The 24,734-nt window shown below is 47.9% G+C and overlaps 1 protein-coding gene across 4 annotated transcripts in view; it reads left to right on the top strand.

Annotated features, from left to right (window-relative positions):
• CTIF (cap binding complex dependent translation initiation factor) overlaps window positions 1-24,734 on the top strand; it is a 145,736-nt gene that overhangs the window by 9,960 nt on the left and 111,042 nt on the right. For all 4 annotated transcript variants that reach the window (XM_086770331.1, XM_086770333.1, XM_086770332.1 and 1 more), the window contains one exon: window positions 20,730-20,942. In XM_086770331.1, the coding sequence (XP_086626457.1) occupies window positions 20,763-20,942 (180 nt within the window). In that variant the 5' untranslated portion in view covers window positions 20,730-20,762. The remainder of the gene's footprint in view (window positions 1-20,729; window positions 20,943-24,734) is intronic.

Raw genomic sequence — 24,734 nt, 5'->3', positions numbered from 1 at the left:
GTGAGTGTGTGTTGTGGAAGGATGGTGTTTCTCCACTAGCTTACGGTGATAGGGTTACCAGTGCTTCATAACAAATCCTCACTCTTGGTCTATGTGGTGTTTGGTAGAACATCTGTAACTCCAGACATTGCATTATCGAAGCTTGTATGCTGTGAGCAAGGACCTCTCTGCTGGTCACAAGTTTCAAGCTTTTTTTTTTGTGTAACACCTCCTTTGGCACCAAGGATTGTAGCTATTAATTACACACCTTCATTGTGCCAGGTGCTTCAGAAGAACTGAAAGGCAAGGCCTTTTGGCACAGTTGGTGGTGGTCTCATGTCATGGAATCAGTGCCGGCAGAGCTTTTAGTAGCTTGGTAATACTGTTTCTGCTCAGCAGAGTTAGACTGAGCTTCTGCAGTGTGGCTGGAGGACCTTTAGGGTACCTCTGAATACATAGGGGCTACCTGGGGGTCCTCATGGTTTCCTGATAGCAAAGGTATCTTGTTGAGTGCCCCAAAACAGGATCTTGACTAGCCCAAGATCTTGGGATAAGGAGCACAGAGCCCAGGACCCAGAAGTGATGTCTGGTCTTTATTGAGATCTCTGTTGAATCAAACCCATCCAGTTCAGCCAGATGTTTCTGGAGGTGTGGTAACCTTGCAGGAGGCTGGTTTCACTTGCCCCTCGTGTTGCTTACCTTCTCGAGGAGTTGTTTGCTGTGCAGAGGGTGTGGAAGAGGGCCCTGCCAACCATATACACACAGGGAAGGGGTCTGGTTGGAAAGATGAAGGAGGCACTTTGTAAGGTCTGGTAGTCAACAAACATGCTGGTACGCTGGTGGGGATGCTGGTAGTTAAGCTGTCTCTAGTAAGTAAATGTAAACTGTGAACATTTCCAGATATTTTAACGAGAAACTCCAGAAAATGAAGCCTATTGCTGCTTGTCATACCAATGTCCTATCACACTTCTCCTTCCTCGAGCTCCCTAGCCCTTGCCCTGGGCCAGCCCATTGCAGCAGGTGGACTGTGGGTGCCCATGGGACACTGCTTTGTCTTTTTGTGGAGTTCTGGCTGCTGTGAGGCACTACAAGCATTAAAGTCAAGTTTTATGGGAAGTGCTTTGAACTTGCTTCACGATGTTGATGGCTGAAGTTGTGAAAAAACTTGTAATTGAGGAGTTAATGGACATTTAGCAGCCAAGGTGAATTATTTGCATGGAAGTGTAGGGTGTGCTGGGAAGTCTGAAGTTGATCATCACCTACAAATGCATCAGTAGCCCAACTTGGGTTTTGCTTGTGTTGAGTCTGTAGGATGCGCTTCTTGTGTGAAGATTGGGTTTCACTGGTATCAGTCAATCAGTGAAGTACTTATGTCCTGAAGGACTTTGTGTATTGGTGGAGTACTCCGCAGTTGGCTGGTGGGAAAGGCTTACTGGTATCAACATGCCTTGCTGAGGGGCAGCTGTATGATTTGAAAGCATGAGGCTTCACAAGAGCATCTCCTGCCGTCCGTTGGTGTGTGGATTACCCTGAGCCATCCAGGGAGCTGATTTTGGCAAGTAAGAATCCTTGTGAGGTGTTTGCAAAGAAGCTGCTTAGAAAAAAATTTGGGGAGACCAGTGAAAGGAGTATCTACCTCCCCTGTTAACAAAACCAAGTGGTTTTTGGAAGGTGGGGGATTCAAGTCACCATCTAAAGCGAGACCCTGAAGCCCAAACAATAGGTGACAGGTTTCTGTCTTCTGGATTGAAGGTGGGGCCTAGTGTTGGACGGCCAAATTTGAGCCAGGTCATGGTTCTCGCATGGTACAGATGGGGCGGAAGAGAGGAGGAGGGGTCAGGGCGGTGAGCACATCCTCCTCTTTGGTTTCCCTTTCCTGTTTGCTTGGTCTGATGTCAAACATCTGGATGTGAGCTTGGTCCAGCTCCCGCTCTGGGGCTCTGGCTGGGGCTTCTTCAGCCCCTTGCGCCTTCAGGCTGCCAGGATGGGCAGAGCCGATGTTAAGCCATCCAGGGAGGAAGAGATGGATGCTGTAAAGCTACCGGTTCCCTTTTTACAGGGAAAAGTGCATACATACCCTGTACAGCACTTGTTGTGTGGGACCTTCCTCTTTGTGTCCCGGAGCAGAAGGCTTTGCTTGCTATGAGTGATGGCCACGTGTCTGAGCTTCACATCAACCTCTGTTACCTCTCCTGAAGATCAGCCTGGACTTCCAGGCCACTTGCTGCTGGGGATAAGTTTATTCTGGTTTTGATTAAGCTGGAGGTCAGACCTAGTGGCTTTGTCCTGGAATTCTGGGCTAAGGGAATGTCTCCCTAGGCAAAATCCTGGAGTTATTCTGGATTGAAGTAAGCTCTGGAGGTCCTCTGGTCCAGCCTTCTGCTCAGCGCAGGGTCAGTTTCTATGTCAAAGCCTCCTGCTGAGGTCCTCACCCAGCTGAATCTTGACGCTGTTCCCAAGAATGAAGACCCCACACCCCTGTTGCTCACAGCGAAGGAATTTTTTCTTCTATCCTATCAGAGTTTCCCACGCTGCAGCTCGCTACCAATCCTCAGACCTTGAGGTGAGCAACTGCTGTGGTTTGCAGCTGGAGAAAACTTTCTGCTACCAGTCTCATCCGTGTCCCTGATGTATTGCTGTTGGGTTTCTCAGCTCCTCAGGGACATCACCACTTTCCAGCAAGGCAGCAGCGTCTGTGTGCCTGTGTGCACTGAGAAGGCTTATCGCCAACTGACCTAATTATTGTAATCTCGCTTTTCCCTAGATAGTGCAGGTTTCCTTGGCTCTCAGGAGGCTTCCTGGGTTTCTCCAAGCTGCTGTTTGATTTCTCGTCTGTCTTTTAATAGTATTGTTCATTCACTCAAGCTAGGAAAAGCCAGAGAATCAGATTTGTAGCCAGATATAGTGCAATACCTCTGAACTGCTTTCCCTCCTCTGATGGCCATCCTTCTGGGTTTGGTGGCCCCAGCCTTTTTTTGTTCCCTATCCCATTTTTTTTATCCCCTGTCCCACTGTTTTGTTCCTTATCCCATTTTTTCTTCCCTCTGCCAGACCCCTCCTGCTGCCCTGTCCTCCCTGGTGTGGATGCTGCCTTCCCTACCTGCCCCCTTTCCTCTCCATGAAGGGTTTATTTGGGTACCAATATAGGCCAGTTACCTCTTAAAGGTGACAAATTCTTTTTTCAGCAAGGCAGGGATTTGCAGCACGTTAACAGGATTTAACAGCTACTCCAGCATAAAAAAAATAAAGCCCAGGCGAGAAAAAAACACAAAACCAACCCAACAACAAAACATTGCATCTTGGGGTGAGTTCCTTCCACTCATAAACTTAATTTTCTTCCTGAAAATTGAAGTTGGGAATTATCTCTGTGCTGTCTGAAAGCCTCTGCAGTCCCTGTCGGGCAGAGAATAACCTGATATAACTTGGTGCCTCCTTGCAGGACAGGGCTTACCGCTAAGCTTCTCGGTTAAACCACCTGATGGGATCAACAGAGGTTAGCAGCACTGCAGAGGGTTTGGAAAACAACAAGTCAGCAGCGTTATCCTAAAAACCTGGGGTTTTTATCTCTTTGTCCTGTACAAAATCCAGTTTGACTTGAAGGGGAGCAGGAGAGGATGCAGCAGGGCATCATCCGAGCATCAGTGAGGCTTTACCTGCCTTGGGGTTTCTGCAGCCCTGGATGTTATCTTGTGCGATGCCTGATAGTCTCCATAGAGTAAATATTTTCTCCTGGGGCAGAGAAGCCCATGCAGGAACTGGGAACAAGCCAAAGGAGAAGCATTTCTGCAAAGATAAAGCCCGAAAGGTCCAGCACTGGGGTTGTGCCCTGCATCGCACTTTGCCTGCAGAATTGGGGCTGCAGTAGTCCCCCCACTCTTTGAGGGGATGTGGGTTCCCATTTTCCTTATTTCCCTCTTCTTGAAAAAGAAAAAAATACATATGTGAACTTTCCTGAGGTTCCTATGACTTTCTAATATAAATGTGAATTACGGTAATATTTTAAATTAAGTTTTCTGTCCTGGAGCTCCATCCTTTGGGTGGGTAGCCCACGTTATCCTCAGGTATTCTGAATGTTCCTCAACATCAGCCCATAGAACCCGTAATTGATGCTAGCTGTATTTTTTTTTTTCCCCGGTTAATTAGCCTGTAGAAAAATCGTGGTAGTAAGGATAGTTGTGGGGGAATAAGAGGACTTTTAGCTGGAGTCAATCAGAGTAGATATTTTTATTTCATTAAAACAGGAGACAAAATAATGTCAAGTCAAAATCACTTTGTTCAATCCAAAGTGAAATTTGATTTTTAGTATTTTACACCATGATGGAGAGCTGTGGAAATTTAGCATACGTAAAAATCCTTTGTTTAAAAATACCAAACCCTAAAAAAAAAAACCCTAAAGAACTTTTTCCAACATTTTCTTCCTAGTGTTTTGGCTGTCTTGACTTGACCAAAACTATTTAAAATTCACCAAGCTGAAGCTGGCCTGCTAGCAAACAAGTGATTTTTAAAAAAAAATTATGATTATTTGATGGATTCAGCCTTTTGCTTCTTCAAAAGCGGATTCAGTTCCTCAGATGAATGCAGACAGGGGAGGTACGTGACCCTTGTCTCACACTGGAGGATTGTCTCCTCCTATTCCTGGTGCTGGAAAGCATTGGGTTTCTCCTGGATGTTGTGGACAGGTGGGGATTTCACCAGCAGCAGGGTGTCCCCATGGACCGGAGGTCCTCGGCAAGCACAGAGGTTCTTCAGGCTCCCTCTGGGAGGGAGAAGCCCTGAAGAAAACCCTAGTGGGAGTGGGAAAGCGTGCCCCCGGCCCTGACGTTTTGTGGTTATATTAGCATTGGTTGCGTCTTCCTCTGGAGTTTCCAAGTGCCTGCAGTAACTCAGGGCTAGGTGCAGAGTTTATTTTCTTGATCATTCGTATTATATAATTTATTCCAGAAGTGCCTTTTCCAGTCCTATGTTAAGCTCAGCTACTTCATTTATGCGTCATAAGGATCCCTCAGATGCCCTCATCTAACCTGCACTGTACAGGCACCCAAGAGCTGGCAACAATGGGCTTCCACCTGGAAGGTCTTTTGATGTGAGATACCATCTGGGTATATAGCATTATAGGGTCTCTTGATTAATCAAATTCTCCCTTACCTCTTTTCTTTTTCTCCCAAAGCTAGATAGTTTGGGCTCTTTATTGTGTTTCTGACATCAAAGGTATGTGAATAGTAGGCACGCTGCTGTGATATTTCTGCTGAAACTGCTGATGCTGCTCTCCTTTGCTGCAATTACAGTCCTCCCCTCAAGTTCTTGTTATGATTAACTTCAGGGCTGTTAATCCCTAGGGTGTAAGCAGAGGTTGGTTGATGCAGTGAGATGTGCAAGGGGACTGTCTCAGATGCTTACAGGGCTTTGCATGAGCTCCTTTGGTCCCTGCTGCCATATTCGGTGGGGTTGCCAGGTGGTGGAGGTCATCATGGGAAGACCTTAATGATGAACGTGAAGGAACTTTCAACAACAAACAAAACCAAAACTCAGTGTAAAACTAGTTTGTGGATGTGTTTCTGGGTTGTCCACGTGCCTGCAGGTCTCCCAGTTGCTGTGAGGGGGTCAGTCCTGAGCGTGGGTGGTGGGTTTTCCACTGCAATTGAGGTCTTGGGGTGGACACAACTGTCCTGAAAGATGGATCTGTTGGTCTTTGATGTCTGCAGGTGATCCTGGGTGCTCCGGTGTTTCCTTTTGGGTCAGGAGGCAAACTTCTCAAAATAAGTATTTCTGGCACTGTCCCTGGCTTGGCTGTGTTTGTGGAGGAAAAACTTCTCAGTGCCTTCTTGACTTGGTTTCATGAGCTGCTGAGTCTGACTCAATGCAGTCACCCTAGATGTGTTCTGAAAACTAAGGCCAAACTTCTAATGTTCATCAAAGACCCTATAGATCTGTAATGCTTTCCAGGCAGTAGCACCTTGAAGCTGCAGGAGCTCTTTCCTCTTCCCCAAGCTAGAAGGGAAAGCCAAGCATTTATGATAAATTCTAACAGGGCTTGTTGTGTTTTACAAGAGGGAGAAGCAAGGTACGGTGACTTGCTCGGAGGACCCAGCAGTACCTCCCAATCACACACGCAGTGTGTGACATGCTTGGGTCCCTGTTGGATGGAACACTTGGACACAAGGAGCAGCTTGAGGACATTTTGGGGTGAACTTGAGGTTCTTATCCACAGTACCCTGGCAGCAACGCTGAGGCTCAGCAGAGCATCCAAGACCTGGCGTTTGCAGAAGGGACTGACGTCAAGGATGCTGTCAGCAGGGCACATAGAGTTGGTGAATCCCAAGGCTGAACATTAGCTGTCTTGATCTGAGCCAGTCGTCTAGACTGTTGTTGCTGCTGATGGAGGTAAATAGACGCTCCCAAAGCTTGCTCGATCTCATGTTCATCTCAAAATAGGTCAGCTATCGTGTCCTGGAAGTACCTGTCTCTCCGTTTGCTTTTATTAATGAAAACCTCCCTGTCCTCTGCGTGCCCGCCGGGGCTCAGCCCAGTTGAGCTGCTTCATTTACCTCTTATTAATCAAACCCAGCAGTCCCCTGTGCCAGAAATGTAGCTGTGCAAATACTTGCAGCATCTTAACCCCCTGGGTTCGCCAGGCTGCTCTTGTTCCCATCCCCATCCCTTCCCATCCCTTATTTGCTGCAATTTAGGTGAAGGATAACCGAATGGGAAGAGGGGCTGCCTGGGAAAGGCTTTTGGGGAGGTGTCCGGCTGTGTTGCTGCTGCGGAGCATCCAGCAAGCAGAGCGATTCCAAAAAAATACACTTCAAGCCTCTAAAAGGAGGCTGGTGGCTGGCCAGTAACTCATCAAAATTCCTGTCTGGGGAGGTGCTTTGCTTGGTATTTGTGGGGCTGGTTGCTTGAGGGAGGCGTTATCCCAGTGAATTGGTTCAGGCTGTCTCATGAGCTGTTGGAAGGAGCTAAAAGCTGGGGATTGATCTGAGAGGAGGGTTCAGCCTGTGGGCTTGGTCCACATTGCTTGGAGCGAACCTTGGGAAGGGCCTGATTGCCACCCATCCAGGACTGAGAGCCACCTGCTGCTGGGGCTTTGGCCAGCGGGGTGGAATGGTATGTCCAGAGGGAACTGGAGCCCATCCCTGCAACGCAGCAGCATCCCTTGGCTTGGCAGGACCCTTCGTGGGTGCTGTGGTGTCTGTGCTGGGTCACATTCCTTCCTGGAGCAGCTGTCAGGAGCCTGGTGCAAAACCTGGGTCCGTCTGGGTATCAGACGTGCGCTCTGAATTGCTATCAAAAACTACGTGGGAGAACATGCAGGAGATCCTTGTGGGCTGAAAAACAGATTTAGGGTCTGCCAGAGCATCTTCCCAAGCTGTGAGAGCTGTTTTAGATGATGCTCTTTGCCCGCAGCAGTCTCAGGGAGCTGTGGGAGGTTTAATTTGAACGGTCCCTCTGGGTGGAGTGAGAATCACTTCTCCAAAATGCAGTCGCTTTGCTGGATGGAAACCCGCTGTCTGGACCATGGCCAGGAGCTAAGGAGGACACTGTGTTTAGCCCCAGGAAGGGAAAGCTTTGGCAACCGATTCAGTCCTGGGTCAAAAACCTGTCCTTAAAGGGTCGGATGCCTTGCTGGGACGTGTGTCAGGCTCTATACTTTCCAAAGCAGAAGGTTCAACAAGTAGGTAGGACATGGGAGATGCTGCTTGTAACTTCTTCCCCTGTCTTTGCAAGACATATTCTTATGTTGGAATATTTAAATCTGGAAGACGCCAGAAGCAGGGTCAGCAATCCTGGAAGTCTCAGCTCTCGCAATACTGATGTCCCCCTTCCTTGGCCAGCTCTGTGTCACGGTGGACTCGCTTGCGTGGTGTTGAACACCAGCCCCACAGAGTTCCCCGTCCCTTTGTGCTTCCCCAGGGCTTTGTTTGATTCCCAGCCTCTTATTTATTATTATTAGACCAGAAGTGTTATGAGGAAGGGACTTCTTTTGTGTGTACAGAATTGCCAGTTTCCCAAAGTATTGTTCTTTTCCACTAGAACATTTGGAAGATCTTGTCAATGGCAGTGCTGTGGCCACTGTTTGTATGGGAACAGAAAAGATCCATGACTGATGTTTTGGGGCGGTCATGGTATAAAAGCCAATCTGCTGCTTATTTTGTAACTTGAACATTTGAATGTGGTGGAGGAGCAGGGGTCCAGGATTCAGAGGCAGGTTTTGGAAATTTTATTTGTTTGTGGGTGTTGCTGAGTGGGGTTTTTTAGGTTTTTTTTTTAGCACTGAATGTAATCAGAGATTCATAAAATCTCTAAATATACTTATCTGTGCATGGAGTTGTTCAGATGAGTTTAACTAGCTCAGAGAGGGGCGTGGTAAGTTGTTTGTTTTTCTTTTCGCCTGCAAAATGGCAGAGTTTACAGAATGATTTTTCTTTCTAGTTCCAATTGAGCAGCTCATATTAGGCAGAAGGTACAGAGATTCCCATGAGTGCACCAGCCTTGGGTCGCAGGGAACTGTCTCTCCTTGAAATCTGCTCCTTGCTTCGCTCATGTAACCCGGGCCCAAGCATCACCGGATCCAAGGCTTCTGAGGATTGTTCCTGTTGGTTGGAGCAGCAGGAACAGAGGGATAATTTGCTTTTCTCTGATAGTGACTGATGTTGCAAAAGGCCTCTTGCTTCCTCAGTCCCATTTCATCTTTCAAAGACCTTGAATATGGGGGGTACCCGAGGCTCTCCTGCCCCCGTCCTTGTCACGCAGAAGAGCTTCATTTTCAAAAAGAGGAAAGCCATGAAGAAGGGAAGCAACTGGTGGCAATAGAGGGAAGATTCCATGAGGATGTGAACCTCGTGACATTCAACAAGTCCAAGTTCTACATCTAGGTCAGGGCAACACCTATATATCAATACAGGCTGGAGGCTGATGGGATTGAGAGCAGCCCTGCCAAGAAGGACTTGAGGGTACTGGTGAATGAAAATCTGTACATGACCCAGCAATGTGCGCTCAGAGTCCAGAAAGCCAACCCCATCCTGGGCTGCATCAGAAGCAGCGTGGGCAGCAGGGCGAGGGAGGGGATTCTGCCCCTCTGCTCCGCTCTGGTGAGACCCCCCTGCAGCACTGCGTCCAGCTCTGGAGCCCCCAACATCAGAAGGACGTGGAGCTGTTGGAGAGGGTCCAGAGGAGGCCACGCAGATGCTGAGAGGGCTGGAGCAGCTCTGCTGTGAGGCCAGGCTGAGAGAGCTGGGGCTGCTCAGCCTGGAGAAGAGGAGGCTCCGGGGAGACCTTCCAGCGCCCTTCCAGTGCCTCAAGGGGGCTGCAGGAAAGGTGGGGAGAAACTTTTTAACAGGGCCTGTTGTGACAGGACGAGGGGTGGTGGTTTTAAACTAAAAGAGGGGAGATTTAGACTGGATATAAGGAGAAATTTTTTATGATGAGGGTGGCTCAGGGTGGTGGGGTACTGTCCCAGGTTGCCCAGAGAGGCGGTGGATGCCCCATCCCTGGAAACATTCCAGGCCAGGTTGGCCGGGGCTGTGAGCAACCTGATGTGGTTGGAGATGTCCCTGCTCCTTGCAGGGGGGTTGGACTGGATGGGCTTTAACAGTCCCTTCCAACCCAAACCATCCTGTGATTCCCAGGAGGAGTGCATCAGCTGCCTCCTCCTAGCATAAAATCTCCACCATCCATTCAGAGTGGCAGCCCCAGCGTTTTGGCTGGCAGCTGAGTGTGTTCCACTGAATGCTGCTGAAAGCCGACGCACAGGTTCAAAAATGCTCTTTGCCAGCAAACTGTGGGCATGGTTTAACAGGGATTAAGCACCCTCTGCAGCTGCCCTGCTGCTGACCGGGGGATGCCGCTCCCACCTCATCCCTCCCAACCCATGGGATGAATTACTTCAGCGGGTTGACATCTCAACTTAGAGTTGGATGTGTCTCTTAGGATTATGGGGCTTTTCACCACCCAAGTGCCCATTATATTGCCTGGGTGCTTGGAAAGAAAAGATTTACTTTCTGATAATGGTTTCCCTTTGGTTATTTACAAAAGATGGTACGTAGCGGCCGGCGCTGGCACGCGAGCCCGTGGTCGAAACGTGCGATTGCAAAGTGTACGGATCAGCTGGTTATTATAATGCTTTTATTTAGGATGTGGGCTGTGCGCTCTGCCTGCAGAGTGCTGCCTGCACAGAGAGTTCTGCAGTCCTGGCTGCTGCTTCCATGGGAGCAGGGCTCATCCACTGGGATTGCGGAGGAGCTGGGCAAAATACAGGTGTTGGTTACCTGAGGATCGCTACCCGCTGCCTGCGTCGTAGCGGGGCACGCGTGTGTGCGTAGTACAAGTGTGCGAGCTCTTCTGGTGGGACAGCATCCTTCGTTCATGTTTTCTAGCGTGATTCCTTCAGCCATCATGTCCTACCCCGCCTGCCGGTGCGATGCTGTGTGCTCTTGGAGGAGAAGCAGCGCAGCTCTGAAGAGAACGTCGTGGAGCATGTGTGAAAGCTGCATTTTTTGCTGTTTCTCCAAATATTTTTATTTGGTGACATTTCCTTTGGAAACATGAAAAATAGCACAGATAAAGTCTAATGTGGGCTCTTGTTGCGTTTGCTTTTAGGAGAAGCAGGGGAGTGTGAAAATGGATTATATCTGACTTAAGTCACAGGCTATAGTATCAGTCGATGCGTAAACAGGTTATAAAACTCAGGCTGTTCTTGATTTAAAGCTTGGTGGTTGAGGGATTTTTATGACCTGTTCCAGGTCGTATTTCTACAAATGCTGATGTATTTCCATGGGTCAAATTTGTATAAAAATCAGGGGATGGGGAGCATGCTGTGCTGTTGTGCTGCAGCCAAACTGATGCTCCAGCAGACTCCTTGCTCTGGCATCAGACATAGTGGAGCACCCCACCGCAAAGTGGGAGCAACATCCGTCAGAGGCAGTGGTTTTATTAGCTGTATGCTGGTTTTTCCTTTCTTTTTCTTGGCAACATCCATCACAAACCAAAGGTAACATCTCCCCCTCCCCGGGCAAGAAAGCCCATCTGGTGGGAAACCGCTCCAACCACATGCACAGATTTGACACGCTAAAAGACTTTGTGTTTCTAAAGGTGACGCGGCTTTGGTTTTGTTTAAAAGAAAAAAAAACAAATCCACCTCCAAACTGCAAAAAAAATTCCTTATTTCAGTGAAGCAAACTGCATGATAAATTATTGTCTGGGTGAGAACGAGGGATTTCTGGCTTTCTGCTCATTCCTTACCCTTCCTTTCTGGATGACTGCATCAAGGCAGCTGTTTTGGGCTGAATTCTGTGGCCTTTTGCACTTGGTTGTCTTCTGACTCTCTTCTTTTTTGTTTTTTTTTTTCCCCTCATTTATTTCTGTGTTTATTTTAATGGCTTTGTTTTGATGTGCTGTGGTGTTCGCCCGCTCTGTGGCACGCCGAGCTCATGGATGGCACTGTGACGTGGCAGCTGTTGGGCTGCTGTCCTGTCGCTTGGGCTTTTCTGCATCACCAGGTACCAGAAAACAGAGCTGAGACTGGCAGGATGATGAAATATATAAACTACTCAGCCAGCCGTGGATGCATCAGTATCTGAAAAGCTGAAGGCTAGCTCCAGCAGCAGTCGCTCAATGTAGTTTTCAAACGTGTTTGCATTTTAATTAGAAAAGGATCAGATCCAGGATATAATAAATTGTATTGCTGTGCTTCTTGTTTTCCAATTTGGAACAATACCGGCTATGGAGCAGCAAATCCGAAAGGTAGATGTGATGCTTCATCCGTGCTCTTGGAGACATGGTAATACCTGGGTGGGAGGGAGTCATGGTTCATCTCCATTGCTTTCTTTTTCCATGGTAACTGTTCCTGCTGTTTACTGGATACAAAAGCTGGCCGCCATCCATAGAGATAAACTGCTCCTTTCATTCACTGAGATGCTCTCGCCACTTTAGGAAGATACATTGCTAATTACTTGTTGTTGGAAGTGGGCTGGATTAGGAGAGAGAAAATACTCGTGCTGAAGGAGGTCATTAAAAGGAGATGCTGGGAAGCAAGCCGGCTGCCTGCTGGCAGTGGCCGTGCTAATAGTCAGGAGTTCAAACCCCAAATGCAGGCGGTCAAAGGTCCTTCTGCCAGATCGTTATCTGGCAGACAGTTATTTGCAGAGTTAAAGCCTGCAGAGGGTTTCACCTGACCTGAAAGTGCTGATAAGAAGCAGGTAAGAAGTAGGAGAGTTGCCCTGCACCAGCTGGTCTGTACGGTCAAAGCTCCTCACCTCCCAGGTCTGGGGCTGAAGGGACCTCCTTCCCTGTGCGTGTTGGCGGTGGCTTCGGGAAGGCTAGTTTGGAGAAGACAGTGGGCAAGCAGCGATAGGGAGGTGATGATGGAGAGTTTGACCATGTCCCATACCTCTCTGTGCAGCCCAAGAGAGGCAGCAAGCAGAAGAGGGTGTCATCTGCATGAGAGGTGATGGCCAACAGGTCTTCACTGTAGGGAGTGAGTTTTGGAGCCTGCATAGAGATGTCAAAGTTGATGTTGATTGGTGAGGGGGCAGGATGTTGTTTCTGCTGGCTAGGGCTGGGCTGGTGCCTCTCCCTGGGTCTTGCTGGGGATCTCTTCAGTTTAGCTTTACCATCATCCCATGCAGGCACGGATGAATAAATCTATGGGCTGCTGGGGTCCTCAGTGCATGTCCCAGATGTCTCAGAGCAGCAGGGACCTCCTGGATCACAGCAGGCTGTGGGTGCAAACAGGCTTCCTTGACCATCTGCAGCTCTCCAGCTTGTGGGTGGCTGCAGGGTGGGGGCACCGCCACATTTCAGTCCTCCCTGTGGCAGCTGGCATCTGGACCAGGCTGCCCTTCTGGGATCGATTTTAAGCGCATTTGCTGTTATGCCTTAATGCTTTATTGCTCCCTACTTAGCTTAAACCTGTCCTGGTGGACTCCGAGGTCCTTCCATAACTTCCACTGTGCTTTCCTAGCTGCATACCCACCACAGGAGAAAGCAAGCATGACACCTCAGTCTTGGGGCAGTAACGCTGATTTTTAGGACTTTTTGTGATGCCTTGGAAGTCCCGGGTTTATTCTTGGAGAAGGAATGGTGCACTGATCGCGTGTCTGGTGCTGCATGCTTCGCTGCTGGCACTGGCAGGCAGAAGGGTCCTCTTGCAGAGGAGATGGTCCTCAGTTAACACTTGCCATGCTACCAAAATAGATGGGTATTTAAAGTTTATTTATTATAAACCCCCCAGGGAGAGCAAACACAAGAAGGACGCTGGAGAACCCGCCCCAAAAAACTCTGGAAGGAGGTGGCCACATCGGTATGTGAAGAATTTTCACCACGGCTGCCTTTTATAGGAAGCATCTCTCGTTCCTAGCAAAACCCAGGATGATAAATCCCGTATGACAAGAAAAAGGCTTTCAGTGCTCTGTCAGGGTAGCTCTGGAGCCTGTCACAGCCTGTCTGTGAGCTGCGTGCTGCCCAGCGGCTGGCCTGCGCTGGCATTTTTGGAGAGTAAAGCTTCAGCAGAGAGAGGCTGCTCTGCATTCCTCCTGCCCTACATTTCATTTGCGAAGGAGCAGAGGATTGGCTTGGGAACTTCAGCGCTTAACTGGAGGATAAGTAAGGAAGAGACACTGATTTTCCAACTAGGATGCCTTAAGTGAGTCATTTAAGCCCATATCTAAACAGCTGAGGCCAGGTGGTTGGAAAGATGGGCTGGGCGCTTGCCGTTTACTGGGATTGGGTGGTCGCTGGACCTTTTGATTACTGAACTTTAATTCAGGTGCCTAAATCTGGAGAAGCCTGCTGACAAGCACTGCATGAAGCAGTTCTCCCTGAACTCTGTGTTTTTGAGATCTTTTCCAATCATCTCGCCTATCTGGTAGCATTGAGTATTAACTCCTGGTGGGGTAGTTGTGTGCTAAATCCGTTTCGGCTTTCTCTGTTTGGGTTCATGTGACAGCGTGGTGCTCCTGGTTCTCTTGTCTTTGAAGGCCACAACTGTAAAAGAAACCTGTTGTGTGACCAAATGCAGTCCCTTCACCCAGACTGCAGTGAGGTGATGGAAATGCATTGCTGTCCATGCATGTCTGTCGTTTCTCATGAGCTCACCTTTTCTTGTATCATTTTGGTTACAAGTTCCGCTGTGCTGTTGCCTCTCACCCGTCTTGCCCAAAATGGGTTCCTTTTCTATTGCTGCTCTTCACCTCTCAGACTTGCCACTTGGTTCCTCAAGTTCAGCAAGCCAAGAGCCTCTTTGGCAGAAGGGGAATGAATGCACAAATGTCATAAAAAATGATTGTTCTTACTGAGTTTATTTGCTGATTAAGCGTAAAACTGTATAATTGCCAGGAACTGTATAATCTTACTAAAGCAAGAACCCCATTTAGATCACTCTTTAAAATAACAGCTATTAATAATAATTATACATTACAGTAATGCTGATGATTACTAAGTTATAATAAGCAGTTTGCACATCTTTTGACTTTTTCTGCTGGTGATTCCTTGTTTTATATTCTTAGTAATAAGCACAGCACGGGCTTCGTTGGAAAGATTTGGAAGGTAGTTTTCAGACCCCCAAAGCTTATACACTGTGTGCCTTGACAGAGTAGGGGAAAGAGGGGGAAACAGGAAAAAAAATGTATACATTTGTGGTTGATCTCTATTAATTGTCATTCAGGACCGTATCTGGGGTGTGGCAGTCCTTGGTGGTAGGTGCTATGCCAACACAGATCCAAGTGCCACTCCCTGAAAAGCCGTCAAGAACATGCTCAGTTTGGGAAGACTTCAACTGCTTTGATGCTCAAATGTGGGTTTGGGTTTTTCTTTGAAAAACTTTTGTTTGTACATGTTTTGAAGGCAAGACGAGATGGGAAACCTGCTCCAGGCACAGAGGTTTCCTGACAGACAGCACCAAGAGCAGGACACCATCCAACCCATGCCGCCTTCCCAGCACAAAGGGTTAATTTTAGAAAAGGAGAGTAGGTTTAACATTATTCAGATACCAGCGTGGAGATTAAACCTTTGTGGATGGACTTGGATCAGTCAGAATCTAGGTGGCTGCTTCCCTTCCCAAGGTGCCTCCTGCCCAGGAGGAAGGGCCACCATTTGTGCTCCGAAATCTGTCGCTCTTGGAGGGCCAGGCTGCTTGAATGAAGAACCATCTTGCAGTAGCCAGCAAATGAGCATCTATAAACCTGTGATTGACTTGGTTTTGTTTTGTCAAGCATGTTTTATATGCATGCATCTCACTCTTGGTAGAATTAGTTAGAGCCAGAAATCAATTGGGTGACAGCTGAAAAAGCTCTGCCTTGAAAAAGCTTCTAGAGGATGGTGACTGGAACCACCCTCAGCTGAGTGTTAGGGCGTCTCTGGGCAGGCTGGTGGAAGTAGGGAAGGCATGATAACTGGGAAAGACTCATCTAAAATGGGAGACACTGCTCAGACTGAAGTATGGAAAGTAAGCTGAGAGAGCAGAGGAGGCTTTCTTAAAGTGATGAAGCGCTTGAACATCATCTTATTAAGTAAAAAAAATCATTCAGGTTGGAGAAGACTTCAAGAGGTCTCTAGTACAACGACTTGCCCCAAGCAGTGTCAGCATAAAGTTTGAATATTACCCCACCGCTGTAGTGGTCAGGCACCTGTGGTCCTAACCATGAACCCCAAAACAGGAAGGGAGTGTGTTCAGAAGGGGAATTCAAAGGACAAAAAATTCAGAAAACCCAGAGCTGGTCGCTACCAGGATGTGCCAGGAGATGCCACAAAGTCAAGATCTTCCTCTGCGTGTTGAGCCTCTTTATTGACACCCTGTGTTGGTGGCACATCGGCAGTGGCCCTGGCACTGCCGCCACATTGGGATGTCCATGTCAGGCTTCCAGTCTCTGTGTCATTACGTGATTTACAGCGACGCAGTGCAGACTAAGCGTATAAAGAAGATTATAGACCACAACTTGTTAGTCTTTTATCTTATTATAAGGGTTAGATGTCAACCAACTTGCTGTCCATGCCTGGATATGTGCTCTAGAGATCTTTGTGTGCAGTGATGATCATCAGGTGTGTAGGTGTGCAGGTGTAACTCATCAGCCTTAAAAGTAGGGGAGTTTTTTTTCCTGCTAAGTCCTGGTTTCCGAGAGAGAGGGGTGAAGGTACTGCAAGATGACTTGGTTTTAGTTTCCTACTGGAGATCCATAAATATCTCAGATATGTTGTTTATGCTCTTTTGCTGGACTTCAGACAAACCCATTTCCTTTCAGTCCACCATCTCTCCTGTTGCTAATCAGCAAAATGCTGTTTGGGCATGAAGTGAGCACCCCAAAAGTGGAATTGTATGTTAGCCCTTGCTCTGCTTTATGCTTTATCATGGGTGTTCAGGGGGAAGCATCCCTGGGGCAGAGCCCTAGCCTTGATTTTCACAGAATTACAGAATCACAGAATTATTATCAAGATTGGAAAAGACCTAAAAGATCATCCAGTCCAACCATCACCAATACTTCTCAGCTAAATCATATCCCTCAACACAACATCCAAACGTTTCTTGAACACCCCCATGGTCGGTGACTCCACCACCTCCCTGGGCAGTGCATTCCAGTGCCTGACCACCCTTTCCGAGAAGTAATATTTCCTAATGTCCAGCCTGAATCTCCCCTGGCGCAGCTTGAAACCATTGCCTCTAGTTGTATCACTGTCTACACGAGAGAAAAGGCCGACCCCTAGCTCACTACAACCTCCCTTCAGGAAGTTCTAGAGAGCTATAAGGTCTCCCCTGAGCCTCCTCTTCTCCAGACTGAACAATCCCAGCTCCCTCAGCCGCTCCTCATAAGGCCTGTGCTCCAGACCCCTCACCAGCTTCGTAGCCCTCCTCTGAACGCGTTCCAGGGCCTCAATGTCTTTCTTGCAGTGAGGGGCCCAAAACTGAACACAGTACTCGAGGTGCGGCCTCACCAGTGCCGAGTACAGGGGGACAATTACCTCCCTGTTCCTGCTAGTAACACTGTTTTTGATGCAAGCCAGGATGCCGTTGGCCCTCTTGGCCACCCGGGCACACTGTCGGCTCATGCTCAGCCGAGCATCAATCAGCACCCCCCGGTCCGTTTCCTCCACAGAGTCCTCCAGCCACTCCGCCCCAAGCCTACAGCGCTGCCTGGGGTTGTTGTGGCCGAAGTGCAGGACTCGGCATTTGGTCTTGTTGGACCTCATCCCATTGGCTTCAGCCCAGCTCTCCAGCCTGTCCAGATCCCTCTGGAGGGCCTCGCTACCCCCAGGCAGATCCACCCTCCCAGCCAATTTGGTGTCATCTGCGAACTTACTGAGGGTGCACTCAATGCCCTCATCCAGATCATCAATAAAGATATTGAAGAGGACAGGCCCCAGCACCGACCCCTGGGGAACACCACTTGTGACCGGTAGCCAGCTGGATTTAACTCCATTCACCACCACTCTCTGAGCCCGGCCCTCCAGCCAGCTCCTTACCCAGCCAAGAGCGTACCCATCCAAGCCATGGGCTGCCAGCTTCTGCAGGAGAATACCCTGGGAGACAGTGTCAAAGGCTTTGCTGAAGTCTGGGTAGATTTCCTCCAATGCCACCTTAAAAATAAAATAAAATAGGCAAAGAACCTTGATTTTGTGTTGCATGGCCCCAGGAGGTGGAGGATAGGCTCTGGCTCTGCTTGCTCCATCCCAAGCAATGCCACCTGTGCCAGCTGTCCCTTGCCTCACATGGTCACCTCCCCACATCATCATGCCCTCCAGGACTCATTGCAGCCACCTATTCTCCCAACTCTTTCTTCAGCGCTTTCTATTTAACAATTGGTGCTTTGCATTTGGTAATTGGCACTAATTAGCTAAAAAGGGAGAAGCATGCCCTTCTTCAGGGCTCCATGGTCTCTGGGGCGCCTCTTTTATTTTGTCTTCTCTACTTTTTTTTTTCTCCTTTTTAGTATGCCACATGAATTTTTTTGTCCAGGAGCTAATGTGTGATATTTATCTACATAATGAGCCTTTTTGACAGTCCGGGCACATTTGGGAATAATTCCTTGAGCAGATGAAATCCTTAGGCCAGAACTGCTCGTTCTCGGTGGTTTCCAAATGAAGCCACAATTGTTAAGAAGTGACAGATGAGAAATCGTTCAGGAGCTGGAAATTACACAAGCTGGGAACAGATTTTTTTTTTTCTTTCCTTCCGGATGGCATGTGACTCACTCTGAATTTGCTTGGTAATTTTATACTTGTCTCAAAACAGAGTGTAAATACCAGTTCCCAGTGAAGAAGAGGGTGATGGATGAAGTCTTGGAATCCTGCAGTAGTAGGAGCTCCTACTAATGACTCATACTCCCTCCCAATCAGAGCGAAGGAGGAGTATGAGTCCTACCACAAGACACTGGTTCAAAGCTTAGCTCGTGGGCAAACAGACCCAGCCCAGGTACAGGAGTTGATGGTTTCTTCTGTTCAAGGTGTGAATGGCCTTCAGCCATGGAGTAATAGGAAGGAGGAGTAGGCTTGGTCCAAGTGCCTGACTCCAGTGCCCAAAGGAGGCATATCAGCCCCTCAGAACAGTCCCATCTGCCACAGCAACAAGTCCTGGAGGTTTTACGTCGCATGGAAAACACTTGGATTTAATGTCTCTTCTTGTCCTTTTTGCTGCTGTGGGTTCAGCCCATATTTGCAAACTGAGCAGCTCCTGCTTGGGCCAGTACCTTGAGGATAGACCTCCCAGTGATGTGTTCAACCTGCAGCGCTTCACTCTGTGGCGATTGCCCATCCCAGCCCTGCTGGTCCTCGGTTTGAAGCGTGTACACGTGAAATCTGGCGTTTCCCCAGAGCATCCAGTTTATTGTGTGGGCACGGGCAGTGATTCAGCATCGTACAGCAGCCTGATGCACACTGACACGTGGGCCTTGCAGAGTGTCATCTGCAGGGACACCCCAGGCATGGGCAAGGGGAAAGGACCACGTGAGGGGGTGGTTTGAGTGGCGGCAGTCCCCTCCTCAGAGCAAACTCTCTACCCGTCCGTGCTTGCTTGGCCGGATGTGTGGTCCTCACGGGCTGGAAGCTCTTGTCTTGACTGTGTAATGTGCAGCCACTGTCAGATGCACAAGCTGTGGTTCCTTGCTCCAATCTGGGCTTTGGGAGTCTTGTAAACCTAAGTTTTGTTTGAAGAAGCAGCCGTGCCTGCTTTCATCAGGGTGAAGGTCTCCTGGTGCCGTTTCCATCTCAGGAGACTGCAGGAGGACCTCTCTGTGCCTTTTGCTTGCCTGTGGAGTGTACCTTTCATTTCTGTCCTTGGTGACGGTGTGGTTTGTTAAGCAGTTGCCCTGTTCTGTGCCAGAGAAGGTGGCGTTTCAGTGGCATGAAGGGGATGTCGTGTCTGTTGCTGTGAAACAAAGTTGGTGAACTTTCAGAGGTGGTGTCTGGGATGGATGCACTGGGTAGGTGCACGTAGCAATCACAGGAGCATCTGCCTGAACATCATTAGAGCTTCCCTTACTAGCAATGCTGCATGTGAGGTTTCGTCAGCTCTTCTTCGTTAGATGCACATCTTCAGATGATCTGGATGTCAGCTGCTGACCTCCTGATGTGTTTGTTCCCTGGTTAAGCAGGATTTGCTGAGGTTTTTAATTCACTGTATGGGTCAGAGGAAATGAAAGTGGTTTGAGTTTGGTCTCTTGCATCAGCTGGAGAGGTGTATGTGAGGTGTTCTATCCATTCTTATGGGGCATTGGAGAAGGGCTGGGGATGTAGAGGGATCCGGCTTTGTTTTGCAGCAGAACTCTTAATTCCTTGATGATCTGCGCCCTAAACGAGACTATCCTAATAGGGTTTGCAGCGTAAGCCCGTGGATAATGGCTTCTTATTCTGCTAGCCATAATCTGTGTATGTACATATTTAGGAAATGGCTGTGCTCCTGGAGCAGAAACTGGAGGGAGGGATAACTCGGGCTGTCAGGATGCTTGAGTGGCTGAATCAAGCTTTAAAACCAATTATTTGATTTGTATATACATCTGTTTGTATTTGCACAGCCTTCTCTTCCTCCTCTGCTCTGTATTTTGACTTTAACTAGTAAAAAGATGTTAAAAGCCTGCATACGGAACAGTCGGTGATTCAGGCTTCCGTCTCTGAAGGTCTGTGTCATGCCTGGGCTATCGGCCGGTTTTCCAGAGTCAGTTTGCATCCTGAGGATGCTGTATCTGAAAAGCATCGTGAAGCCCCTCTGTCTTATGTAGAGCCATTCTCCTGCAGTGAGCGAGAGGTTTTAAAAATAGATTCTGGCGTGATCTCTGTTTCACCTTCACGTGCAAACCTCCTCACTGGACCGTTTACAGTTGTGCTGTTGATTCAGCATTATTTTCTGCTGCCATCCTAGAGAAGCTTTTCAGTCATCCTCTTCCTCATACCCCTGTCCATCACCAGCAGCGTATCACCCTTATCCAGCACAGCTAATGCCCTGGACTTTTTAAATTATGCTTTTTAATTTTGATTTGTGCGTATGTCTGGAGGTTTTCAGTGGTTGGATTTTAAAAAGGAGGATAGGTAAAACGTCTGCAGTTCTCCTTAGGTGCAGGAATATTACAGAAATTGGACTTTTTTTTTGTTTGTTCATGCATGGAAACTCTAAATGTGACCACCTAGGATTATTATAAATGTTATTGGAAATGCAGATGTACAGCAAAAAGTATCCTGCCTGTTGTAACCAATAGCCTTTGGCTACTGTTTTTTTAACCTTTTTATAATTACCAGGACATAATTTCTTGCCTTTTTAAATTTTGCTTTCTCAGGCCCCCTCCATTCTCAGTGTCTGTCCTGAAGGGATGGAGAACTCATCAGTGGCATCAGCCTCCTCAGAGGCGGGGAGCAGCCGCTCTCAGGAGATCGAGGAGCTCGAGCGTTTCATCGACAGCTATGTCCTGGAATACCAAGTCCAGGGGCTGCTGACGGATAAAACGGAGGGGGATGGCGAGAGCGAGAAGACACAATCCCATGTCTCACAGGTAGGTGAAGAGCACACCATGGGGTGGGAGAGGGGCTGGAGGATGCTGGTGGCTTGTAGCCTGGGTCTGGGATGCATGTCCAGCTGAAGCAGCTTTTCAAACACTGGAGTGTAAAGCAGGATGTAATAAAAGACTGGATTTGGGGCAGCTTGCTTTTTCAGCGAGATATGAGGTCTCTAACCAGTTGGTAGAGGTGTCCTGCCAACTGGGTTTTATTTTTCCGTGGTCTCAAGGTGCATGCTTTATGACATCTCCTAGGTTCCCACTTATAAATGAAGAACATTTCATTTGTAAATGAAGGGTGGCTCTGTCCATCTGAAACAGCATGCTGCTTCTTTAGGGTGGAAAAATACTAAAGGGACTGGGAAGAGCTGCAGGGGCTGCAGTTGGGGAGTGATCAGTAGTGAAATATGCTCCCACCTATATGCACAGGGATGTCTGTGAAACAACCAAGACCAGAAGGTCCATCAAAAGCCGCAAATGCTCCTCGAAAGTGTGGGTTTTGTGGGTATTTTAGTACGTGTTTGCTTGTTTCGTGGTTGTTAAGTCAGAGAAGGAATATGCTCTGTTTCGAAGGATGTGAGTACCCAGCAAACAGAGAGGTGGTTTTAGGAGGAATGTGGTTTGGTGTTGTCATTAGGAATGGCATAGTCCCAGTTAGGCTTGTTCCTAAAATGGGCATTTAAGATCCAGCACAAGGAGAAATGAAATCTCCTGAACTGTTGTTCAGAGGAAAGTCATTTGTATTCTGGTGCCACAGTGTGCCAGGTGTGTGCTGAAGATGTGAAGGGGTAAGGAGCCCATGGTGCAGTGACCGGTCAGCTCCAGTCCATGCCCTTGGGCTTGCAAGGCTGCCATGGTTCTCTGTTTGTGATAGAGGTGCTTTCCTACCCTGCAGGAGTCCTGGTAGGATAAAATATTTAGGTTGGAGACCACTTACACACTGATTATGAGGAAGAAATAAGAATAATACGACTGAAGGGTAAGGATATGGCCATTGTTGGATAGCTGAGATGTGTTTGAGCTGCTAGAGGCATCTGCTGGTCTGGTTTGGGTTTTCATCTCTTTATGAGAGGTGCAAGGGAGACCAATCCCAAGCAGAGATCCCTGGGCCACTTCACATTAAGCCTTAACGGTAGCTTAACAGCTAACAACACTGCATGGCAAAGCCAAGCTGGGTATACTGTGATGGGGAGAAGATGAGAGTCCAGGCTGGTTTTATTCAGGACCATGACCTCCTTCAGCATGCAGAGAAGTTTTGTTGCAGGTCATTTTGTCTTTTGTTTCACACTGAAGGAAGAAATTCTTTACTGTGAGGGTGGTGAGGCACTGGCCCAGGTTGCCCAGAGAAGCGGTGGATGCCCCATCCCTGGAAGTGTTCAAGGCCGGGTTGGATGGGGCTCTGAGTGACCTGGTCTGGTGGAAGGTGTCCCTGCCCAAGGCAGGGGGATTGGAACTGCATGATCTTTAAGGTCGCTTCCAACCCAAACCAATCTGTGATTTCATGTATGAAGAATCCCATCCTTATCTGATATCAGCAGTATTTATCTGATTTAGCTGAGCTGTGTAGGTTTGCTGGATGTGAGGATCTGATCTGGAGCTTTGGATACTTCATATATCAGCTCCATGTAAAGAAATTACCGATCAAAGGGACTGTTTTAAGAATAGATTTTGCTGAAGAGGTCTTTTGCAATTTGAAGATCAAAGCTGTTGGAAGTGGGAGAAAATAAATTTAAAAATCGAATGATCCAAAGTACTTTATAGTGCATTTTTATAACCTAGGGCTGGAAAATGACTGTTTGAAGTGCTTTGGAGGGGCTTCGGGTCAAGCAGACAAGTGCCGCTTTGTTTTACATGTCAAGTTTAGAAATACTTTTGAATTAGAAATAAATTAGCAGTCAGAGTTCTACAACCACTTGCAGCCTGTCCACACCTCTGCCCATCTTCAGGACAAAAGCTGCTGATTCTTGTGGTGGCCCATGTACAATTTTTGCATTAAGATCCTCAGTTGCCCCAATCAAATCCATGTTCCAGTTGTGGAAATGGGATTTTAACTTTCTTCTGCCACCTACGTTGAAAAATAGGAGCTACCGGGGTTTTTTATGAGAGTACTAGGGAATCTGCCTTTAGAGATGGTCAGGTTTTATTTTAAAAGAAAAATGAAAAATAATGGAAGATCTGAATGTTGAACCCTTTAATTAGACCCCTTTAGGTGGCATCTCAAATTAAGCATCTAAATGTGGTTGTAGCCCAGACCGTTGATGTCTATGTGGAATTAGGATTTCTGTGTGAAACTCCAGCCGAATGCAGTTTTTCATATTTTTAGGACTGTACGTGGGACAATAAGTGAGGAAGGGCTTTAACATAGGTCACCTACTTTTATCAAGCTGTGTTGTAAGGGATGTGTTAGGAAGGAATTATCTGTTGTCTCCCAAGATACTCATTTTCCCACCCCAAATCTGTATAAGAAATAACTAGGCATTCTTATTTCTGGGTTTCTCTTCCTGATCACTTCTTATCAAAGCAAGCAATGATCTTGCTGCAGTAACCCTGGTGGAAGCCAGCCTGATGGAAGGTGACATGTTCCCTCTTAATGAGAGCTGGAGAAAAAAAGGATGGGTTTATGGTGAAGGCACTGGGCTGAGACCAAGAAAATTGTTTCTAGCTGCAAGGCTCTGCTGGCGACTTAATCTTTAACTTTAGGCAAGTTACTTAATCTCTCTGCGGTTCGCTTCCTTGTGGCTGTAATGTTTTCCCTGCCTGACAGAGGATAAATCTACTCCCTGATGCGTGAGAAGTGCTCAGATGGTACCACATCCCCAGATAAGTGTTCTCTGTGCTGGGGGAAGGAGAAAAAGGCACACTGTATGCTCCTCCATCCTCCGTGCCACTCTCAAAGGAGTTGAATCCATCCCCAGTCCAGAGAATCCCAGAGTGTGGACATTTCCATCATGGGGGTATCTCCAGCTTTGCTCCCACCACAAAAAAAAAAAAAAGAGGAAAGTCAAAGGGAAGAAGCAGTTTTATTTCACCTGTGGACATAGTAATAGGTAAGCTGTACTTTGAGACAACTTTCCAGACATGTGGTTGCACTCAAAATTGTTAAGGGAGATAAGCATAGGTCTAGCAGAAGGCTCTCAGGCGTAATAGCATTGTGAGCTTCTTCAAGTAGGTCAGCAGAGGTGGCAGGAGAGCAATGGGCAGCTCGTTAAAGAGCTCATTAAAGACAAGGCTGAGGTTTCCCATCTGATTGAGCTAGCATGGGCTTTCCAGTGAGGGCAAAAGCTGTGCAGGGATGGTGAGCAGTTCTAGCGGTGACTCTTCCTTGTATTTGTGGCCCCATCCGTACCTATCAAGAAGCTCTTCGGGCAAAAAGCCCCAAACGAGCCCAAATTGAGTAATTTGGTGGAGGCGCCTTGCTGTCAAACCCTGGGGGGAGAAGCAGGTTATATTCCCGAGCTGCTCGCCTCTGCCGTGGGCTGTGCTGTCCTGCTGACCTCCTGCTATGGCCAGGAAGTTCCCCGATGCCCGTGTCCTTCACCGTGGGGCAAAGCTGGTGTGACAGCAGGGCTGCTGTCTACAGCAGTGGGCAAGCCTGCCGCTGAGCTCTGTTTTCTGTTTTGTTTAAAATAAAACCACGAGTTTTTGGCAGCTCAGGACTCGTATCTGTCCCTGAAGCAAACAGAGTTGGGAAAAGCAGAAAATTCCCAGCTTTCCATGGAAGACTCCATGGAAAAGAGTAATTGAGTCAAGCTGTCCTGGTGTGTACCAGCGTAAACACTGTTGAAGTCT

Source organism: Chlamydotis macqueenii, chromosome Z (assembly GCF_036417535.1).
Source record: "Chlamydotis macqueenii isolate bChlMac1 chromosome Z, bChlMac1.mat, whole genome shotgun sequence".
In the NCBI taxonomy this organism is placed as follows: Eukaryota; Metazoa; Chordata; class Aves; order Otidiformes; family Otididae; genus Chlamydotis; species Chlamydotis macqueenii.
The sequence above is the reverse complement of the archived record's forward strand: the minus strand, read 5'-3'. Positions and strand labels throughout refer to the sequence as shown.